We start from the raw sequence: 7685 nt of genomic DNA, 5'->3' as shown, positions 1-7685 counted from the left end.
TCTTCACTGTCAAAGTGTGATACCATGTTGCTCCCAAGACAAGGATGTTTGCTGTGAAGACCACAATTGTAGAAGCAACAGCGACTGGTGAAGCCCACATGAGTTTTGAGATCACCAGACAAGGGAACCTCACTTACAACTGACCCAAGACCATTGTGATTACTAACATTAGGATGTCAGAATCATTTGTAACAATGACTTACCCACTGTCAAACTTGAGTTTGGGCACAGTCAATACACATCCAACCTGAGGGGCATTGATTGCAGTGGTCATGACCATTGTATACTGAAAGCCCATGTGAGTGCAACTATACTACACCAATCAGCATGGATGCATACTATGTCTTGCACAATCCCTGGAATGGCCACTGCAAAAATGAGTGAAGGAAGCTGCCAATGCCTTCCATTGATGGCATAGACACGCAAAGCTGAAATTGCTGAGATCATGGGGTCAGGCCACATTATCAGCCACTGGCATGTCAATAGAGTACATGCCTGATATGACAATGCTGAGCACAATGTAAGCCCCATAATTGGTGTAGTACCAGATTTCATCACTGCAAGAATATAAGAATGAATAGAGAAGCAGTTTTGATACTGGTTGCAAACCTCTGTAATGTCACATCAATCAGTAGCGGTTGGGTGTCATTCATGAGGCATAAACAAACTTTGCAGCCTAGGGCAACCTCAAATCCGAATTGAGATATACCAAAGATCATGGTTGATGAATGCATAAGTGCAAGCAACACTGATGGAATGGACAGCTTGCGGTTCCACAAGAACTTGACTTGTTGGTCAAATGTCAAGCAAAAGTCAAACAAGTAGAAGCCTAAGATTGCCTCAATATCTGCAGGAATTAGGAATGAGAAGACTCACATAGTGATGCTATGTATGCACAATCATCAGTGAATCTTGTTGGTAAAGCCAGCATGAGTATTCAGCCATAGAGTATGAGTAAATGCTTACACAATGTTGAATGCATCTTGAAGCTCTTGTACACTGGCAGATGTGCTGTTGCTCATAGTGAGTGCAGATATAGTGTATGAGACTCTTGTGTACTCTTATATATATACCATATACTGCATCAATGAGTTGCAATGTTCCAATCTGCTATCAGGACAATTGGGAAATTCAAGGTCCTTGACTTGTTTGATATGTGAAATGAAGTGGCCTAATCACATATCATGCATGTTATGCATGTGGGCCTGATCAGAGCTCATGATGTGTGGATCCAAACTAAGCATCAAACAGCAACAGTGGACAATTGATGATATTGCATGGATTGTTCACAACCTCAACACAGCTTGTTGTACCAATACTGCATTGCTAGAATATGAATAGCCATTATCTCGACTCTCAACCCAGACATGGTGGTTTTGCCTATGACTGTCACCGAAATCCGACACTGCTAACCTTGTTCTACCCCACATGGCGAGAGGGTGGCAGTGCAGCTCTGAGTCCTCCACTGTAAGCTTCATTGTAGAGCACACAGTAACAACGAACACCTACTAAGAAAGATAACTGAGCCATATCACAGACTTTGCACAGGCATATCTGGCATCTGTCCTGGCTTTCGCCTCGGCTCCACAATCACATCTGCCAATATAGGCTCAGGTTGCGTGTTTACGGACATACCATCAATGTGCGTGGCCACAATACAGTACGGCATACGCAGCGATTGGCAAGACGGATCCTCGGATATCGCACGACGTACCGCGGAGCGACATCATCACCTATACCTGTGCATTACCACCATTCATCACGGATGCAATGCGACCTCACCTGCTAGCGAAGGCTTCCCGTCGGTCATGGCCAAGCCGGCGCGAGGGTCGGAAGATGCAAGGTCTAGCCGAGCAACATGAGTGTACAAGCTGTCGCCGACTTGAATCCAACTAGCATGGCCATAGAACGCGTCGAGCGACAAGTCTGCGCCGGGGGTTGGCAGCATCGCTAAGTGGTGAATGTGCCCGAGAAAGCTGTTGGTGGCGTGTCCTCGAGACCGATGATCTAGTTCGGGACACTGGCAAAACTGAGATACTGGGAGTGATCGACAGCAGACAGGAGACTCACCTCAGATGAATGCGGTGCAGCGGATGGAAAGATCTGTTGTACAGCCTCATCAGCGCCGCTTCCGCGCAAGGAAAGAAAACGCCGCCTTCTCCCTTCGTGTTCGATGCGTGCGCTGGTGTATCCAGAAAGGCATATCGAGAACGTAACTCAATCCGAGGTGAGAATCAGTCGAAAAAAAGCTGTGAGTAACTCACCAACGAACGGTGCATTGCCATGATGTGTTGTCCCGACGACCCCGAGCGTGAAGCCACGCCAGAAAGCAACTCTATCGAAGCCTGCGATCTCGGCTTCGGACGTTCCTTGTATCGTCTCACGCAAGTGATCAGCATTCGTTCGCATGAGTCCCAGTTCTGGAGACGTACACTGCAGGTTTGGGCATAGCTCCGAGATGGAGATTGAAACCGGACACCGCGAGACGTCGCCCGAGTTCACGGAAATGGAAGGAGTCTATCTAGACTGGTAAGCAGTAAAATTCATGTTGTTGCCAGTGACCGAGGAAGGGCGATACGTCTGCGGACAAGGCCGTCTGAAGGCATTGGTCCATGGCCATTAGTCCGGGTCACTGTGTCCAGGTATGCCGGTGATGGAAATGTACCGGAGAGGCAAGCGAGTTGAGACGGGTCCCGCATGCGACTGAGTATGCAGCAGGGCTTGGTGCACAGGATGGTCAGGTCGACCTGCAAGGCGTACGACGTCAGTCAGACTGGTCAAAGCGGGACGCAAACGCGTCTGTGGCTGAAGGTCGGCTTTCGCCGAGTACCCGTCCGCCCACCAACCGACCGCACCTTCGTGCCCTCTCGGCGTAAGCTCTCACCATCTCCGCGCCTCGCTGCCTCCATCGCAAGCGCATACAAAGATGACTCTCGAGCCAATGATGCCCAATTTATAACTGGCTCGTACACCGCACTACATATCTCCCGCCGGTACCCCTCGCAACCGACGCGCGATATCCAAGAGCTCGGCCAGCTGTTTTCCGCAGGACGGAGGGTTCAATAAAGTACATCAGCTTGCTCAGCATAGGCCCAAAGTAAGTGATTATTGTCCGGTCTGCTGTCCGCTCGTGCCCACGCAATGCGTACGCATGTTCTGATGCTTCGCGGATTGCACCGCGCGTGGTCGTGGTCGCCCACGTTATCAAATATATCCTCAGGCTGGCACCTCACAACTTCTTCGCAACCTACCCCGAATCTGTCCCGCTCGCCCTGTACACAACACATGCGTACGCTCCTCGCCCGTCCCGTGCGCAGCGCGACCGGCGTACCGGGGCTACCGCAGATACGAACGCTTGCCGGTCCCGCGACAGCTGGTGTATTGGGCAGTGCGAGACGCGGAGGTCAGGACGAAAGTGGGGGCATGGACGCGTGCATCTGCAGTACGATGGGGGGCGGATCACCATCTACTTGATATGTCGCTGCTCGGCCACGCCTACGTCTCGTCAATGGCCGGTTGTTAGTAATGACATGTGCGGTGCTTACTTAGTATTCCATACGACAAACGATTAGAACGCGGATGTCATGATTGTTCCACATCACATCGGCGTGACAGGTTCCTCCGTTGGGCTTCAACCATCGAGGTGAGATTCTCTGTATATGCGCGCAATCAACGCGCAACAGGTGATCCATCTCCAGGCAGTCAACCTACAGAATGTGACGGGCTCACTGGGAGCCCATCGATCATCTCTGTGTCGCCCAGGTATGATGTGTTGTTCGTGGCAGTACATCGAATTGCATGACTGACTCGTACACAATCACAATTGCGCTCCGACGGAAGATCCAGATGACCGGGAATAACTCACATAATTTGCATAGCGTGTGCACCTTATTGACCGACCATACGAAGCCATAATCAGTAACTGGTATACTCGTCTAGACTGATGGTACACTCACAGCATCCGAGGCACAGTCGCGCGTAGCTTGTTACTGATGCATCGCCCTCACATACTGCATATCATGCGAGATGTTACAATGGTTGAATTAACGGACCAAGACTCACCGAACAACGGCCGCTACGCACCATCGTGACGGCCCAGGCTGCGCGGGTGTTGGCTCACCGTCGCAACGACCACCATTCCAGGGTCAACGAGTTGACGTGGTACTGTGAAGGAACAACAACGGTTGCTCGCGCTTGAGCTCGTGGCTGATTAGTTCTGGTTCGACCGCGCAACGCGAGCTACTGGGCGTGTTGGAGGTAAGTAACTAAAACGGGTGCTCAACATCCTTGGTCGGTCCATCCTGTTGACAGTTCAGTCAAATATCTCTACGACAGGGATGGATACGTACTTGCGATGGAGAGTTCTCATGTCACATATAGCGCACCGGCAGGACCGAGCGATCACAGCGAGGAGGACCCGGTGTAGCCGCATGTTCTATGGGTAATGGCGGTGATCAAGAGCAGAATGTCTGGGGAGGAAATTAGATATAGATGGTTCGACTAGCGCAAGTCTAACATCAGGGCACTAAGCCAAGCGGATACCGTGCTCACCTAGACTACGTGCCGCGACTACCGCCTTCGTCACAGCCTATGTCGAGAACGACACCCTCTCGTCTACTCACACAGGTGAGGGCCAGCCGCGACAAAGCCAGCATGTGAAAAACCATGATGCGCGCGTCCTGGCAGACGATGGCTACGCAAAGATGAGGCATGCAGACGATGTCGCTCGAGACATAAGGCGACGCGAGTACACGTAGGGCACGACTAGGCCGGAGGTCCTTCGGACTTGTACCTGTGCTGCCGCGGGCGCATCGTGACATTGTACATCGTCTGCCCGCTCACCGTCTGCACATTTGCGCGTGCATACACTCGTGCTTCAAGCGGACCGCACGGATAGTCTCCGAGGTCGTCCTGCGAGTAGGATAGCCTAAGTCGAGCGAGGCTTCTCGCTATACGCGGATTGCTGTGTACGAAAGGCGACGGCTCCGCAGAGAGTAGTGAGAATACTTATGTAGTGCGATGGGTCCGAGTCGTCGCGCTCAGACGCGTCTGTGGCTGAAGCTCGGTTCTTGCCGACGCGTTCACCGCTGTGCTGGACTCGGACGACTCGCACTGCGGCAGTACTTACTTGCTCCGAATATGCATTCTCTGGTGTGACTAAGAGTGATTCGGATGTGTCGCTAGACATAGGCGTGAAACTACACACGAGTAGCGATCTCTGGTCAGACGAAGTGACGTAGCGGTACACCCCCAAGATGCGCGCGTCGTAGCCCAGTGTTGCGAATTGAATCTACCTAAGTACTGTATGTAGAATTGTTCCCGTGCGCTCATAACCGGCACTCCCACCGAGCCAATACCGGGCCATATACAGTTACTGCTCGGGATGTTTGACATGCATGCTATGCATGAACAATGCTTGATTGATCCTCAAAGTCCCAAGCACGCACGAGTGAGTCTTCACGTTACGATTCACATTACAAGCAATGCGCAACAATGTACACGATGCGTACGACAGGCAGAGATACATCGTACAGCGCCACGATCATGCTACGCTGTCCGCTCAGTCAAGCTCATCTGCCTCGAAGCCGCGCTCGAACAGCCCGCCGTCGAGGTCATACTCCCGGGGACGGTGTTGGCCTCTCGCCCCCTGCCCAGCGCCTCCGTTCGGATGCGGGTGAGACGGACCAGACGTGGAGGGAGAGAGGCTCTGCATCTGCTCCCGCTCCCGCCTCCGCGCCTGCATCTGCCCCCGCAAGAACCCCCCCACCACCCGATTCTGCTCTTGCAGGTGCCCCAGGCTCTGGGCACTCGCAGCGCCCTGCTTCGGCTTTTCAGGGCTTTTACGCGCCTCGAGGTCCCGAGAGAGGAGGTCGTCGTAGTAGCCGCGCTCCATCAGTGCGTCTTGGAGTTCACGCTCGACCATGGAGGCATCCTCGGTCGTGCGCCCGAACAGCTCGCCGTCGAGGTCATACTCCCGGGGACGGTGTTGGCCTCCCCCCCTCTGCCCGGCGCCGCCACTCTGTTGCGGGCGAGACGGACCAGGCCGAGTCCCCTGGCCAAAAATCTGAGTCGGCCTGTCATGACCCTGGGCCATACCGTGCTCAAATGCCCTCAACTGACCCTCCCTCAACTCCTTCCGCCTCTGAGCAGCGTCCGGCTTCGGCTTTTCAGGGTTTTTACGCGCCTCGAGGTCTCGGGAGAGGAGGTCGTCGTAGTAGCCGCGCTCCATTAGTGCGTCTTGGAGCGCACGCTCAACCATGGAGGCATCCTCGGTCGCGCGCCCGAACAGCCCGCCGTCGAGGTCATACTCCCGGGAACGGTGTTGGCCTCCTCCCGCCCCCTGCCCGGCGCCGCCGTTCAGATGCGGGTGAGACGGGTTTGCTGCTTCATTGTGAGTCCACGCGCGGAGTCCTGAACCCGGGCCAGACACTCACGCAAGCGCTTCCCCTTCTCCTCCTCCCTACCGGCCTGCCGCTGCCGCCACTGGCCCATTGTCATCCGCCTCTGCCCCTGGGCACTCGCAGCGGCCTGCTTCGACACTGCTTTGTCAGGGTCTTTACGCGCCTCGAGGTCCCGCGAGAGGATGTCGTCGTAGTAGCCGCGCCCCACCAGTACGTCTTGGAGCTCGCGCTCGCTGACCATGGAGGCATCCCCGGTCGCGCGACTGTTGTTGTACGCTCAGCCATGAGATCAAAATCAATAGCGAGGCACTCACATGGTGACCGGATGAGCGAGTGCGGGAGCTGTGGCCACCGCCAAAAGGACAGTAGAGGCGAGTGTAGAGTAGCGCATGTTGTCTTGTATGTGCTGGGGTCGTTATCAAGGATTTCGGCGGGAAGAACGTGAGTCGTAAAACAATAGAGCGAGGCTGGAGGGGTGCAAATGGTAAGTGCAATATTGACTCTATTACCGTCGGAAGACTTACTTGCCGGCAACCTACTCGGTGAACTCGAAAGGAGAAGATGAGCTGGAGGATACGACAGGCATGGGTCTCCTTTTATATGCTGGTATGCGTGGCCCCGGCACCGACTTGCGATCAAGCAGTGATCCCAAGATCCTGCGCTGGTCATATGCGATCAGGTCCATCGCAGGCGTACATGAGGCAGCCTTGATCTCATATTGCTAGTACCAGTGGGTACTGTACGGGCTTTACTACCACTTTTAGCGGGATCAATACACCAGATACGACGGTGAGAAGACGGACCTGTACATGTTGAGCTTAGGTTGTGATGGTGCATAGCATGCATGCATATTGCATCATGGTGAATAGTGCTAGTAGGGATCAATCCCAGCCTTCGGAGGGTATACAAGGGTTAGTACATAGATCCAGCGCAAGCCCTGTGCCGGCTGTAAGCGAGAGCAAGTCTTTGGCGAACAAGATCAAAATTGCGCCGTTGAGTTGCGTGGCGTCACCGATTTGCGGGGCATATCCGTAACGGAGCGGGCCACGAGCCAGATGGCAATATGCCTGAGATTTCGGCATAAGCGAAGATACCGCGCGTATACAGCGACATGTCAACCACTGACCTACTCACTGCGCGGGCAAATGGATATGCAGTCAGCGCCATATTACGGGACGGATGTGTTATTCACAGTGTAAGGTACAATGCGGGCGGTCCCGTATGTTGCTCAGGGCGAGGAGTCGGGGAAGACTGAATGAGAAGGAACCGGGATTGCAGACGCCC

The 7685-nt window shown here is 53.9% G+C and overlaps 4 protein-coding genes across 4 annotated transcripts; 1 reads left to right on the top strand and 3 right to left on the bottom strand.

Moving 5' to 3' along the window:
• Nucleotides 1-137: 137 nt before the first annotated feature.
• On the bottom strand, nt 138-1022 carry B0H18DRAFT_959896 (uncharacterized protein; the record flags this gene model as incomplete). The annotated part of the gene is made up of 6 exons (XM_048042870.1): nt 138-162; nt 204-286; nt 340-400; nt 492-557; nt 877-885; nt 967-1022. Coding segments are annotated over 6 exons (300 nt in total), but the record flags the coding sequence as incomplete, so codon positions are not given.
• Nucleotides 1023-1325: 303 nt separating this feature from the next.
• B0H18DRAFT_137482 (uncharacterized protein) lies at nt 1326-2791 on the bottom strand. The gene is made up of 6 exons (XM_048036814.1): nt 2265-2791; nt 2071-2216; nt 1783-2020; nt 1715-1733; nt 1510-1596; nt 1326-1453 (listed from the first exon to the last, which is right to left on the bottom strand). Coding segments are annotated over exons 1-6 (636 nt in total). The 5' UTR covers nt 2410-2791; the 3' UTR covers nt 1326-1452.
• Nucleotides 2792-3045: 254 nt separating this feature from the next.
• B0H18DRAFT_1045932 (uncharacterized protein) lies at nt 3046-3579 on the top strand. The gene has a single exon (XM_048030768.1). It carries the CDS (start codon nt 3142-3144, stop codon nt 3472-3474), a length of 333 nt encoding a protein of 110 aa, XP_047886531.1. The 5' UTR covers nt 3046-3141; the 3' UTR covers nt 3475-3579.
• Nucleotides 3580-5455: 1876 nt separating this feature from the next.
• Nucleotides 5456-7216, bottom strand: B0H18DRAFT_137462 (uncharacterized protein). Its single transcript, XM_048036813.1, has 5 exons — nt 7205-7216; nt 6926-7147; nt 6716-6868; nt 6435-6664; nt 5456-6381 (listed from the first exon to the last, which is right to left on the bottom strand). The coding sequence occupies exons 3-5, from the start codon at nt 6790-6792 to the stop codon at nt 5561-5563; spliced, it is 1128 nt and encodes a 375-aa protein (XP_047886530.1). The 5' UTR covers nt 6793-6868; nt 6926-7147; nt 7205-7216; the 3' UTR covers nt 5456-5560.
• Nucleotides 7217-7685: the final 469 nt, after the last annotated feature.

Source organism: Fomitopsis serialis (genome assembly GCF_022376445.1).
Source record: "Fomitopsis serialis strain Sig1Antser10 chromosome Unknown B0H18scaffold_162, whole genome shotgun sequence".
NCBI classification, from domain to species: Eukaryota; Fungi; Basidiomycota; class Agaricomycetes; order Polyporales; family Fomitopsidaceae; genus Fomitopsis; species Fomitopsis serialis.
The sequence above is the reverse complement of the archived record's forward strand: the minus strand, read 5'-3'. Positions and strand labels throughout refer to the sequence as shown.

Excerpts from the sequence above, each read along its gene's own strand:
- B0H18DRAFT_137482 (XM_048036814.1), bottom strand. The coding sequence starts at position 2,409 with ATGCGAACGAATGCTGATCACTTGCGTGAGACGATACAAGGAACGTCC. Across the intron at positions 2,217-2,264 it reads TGGCAATGCACCGTTCGTTG|TTACGTTCTCGATATGCCTT; the intron begins GTGAGTTACTCA and ends CCTCGGATTGAG. Across the intron at positions 2,021-2,070 it reads CTGCACCGCATTCATCTGAG|TGTCCCGAACTAGATCATCG; the intron begins GTGAGTCTCCTG and ends CAGTTTTGCCAG.
- B0H18DRAFT_1045932 (XM_048030768.1), top strand. The coding sequence starts at position 3,142 with ATGCGTACGCATGTTCTGATGCTTCGCGGATTGCACCGCGCGTGGTCG.
- B0H18DRAFT_137462 (XM_048036813.1), bottom strand. The coding sequence starts at position 6,792 with ATGCGCTACTCTACACTCGCCTCTACTGTCCTTTTGGCGGTGGCCACA. Across the intron at positions 6,665-6,715 it reads CTCGCTCATCCGGTCACCAT|TCGCGCGACCGGGGATGCCT; the intron begins GTGAGTGCCTCG and ends GTACAACAACAG. Across the intron at positions 6,382-6,434 it reads GGAGAAGGGGAAGCGCTTGC|CAAACCCGTCTCACCCGCAT; the intron begins GTGAGTGTCTGG and ends ACAATGAAGCAG.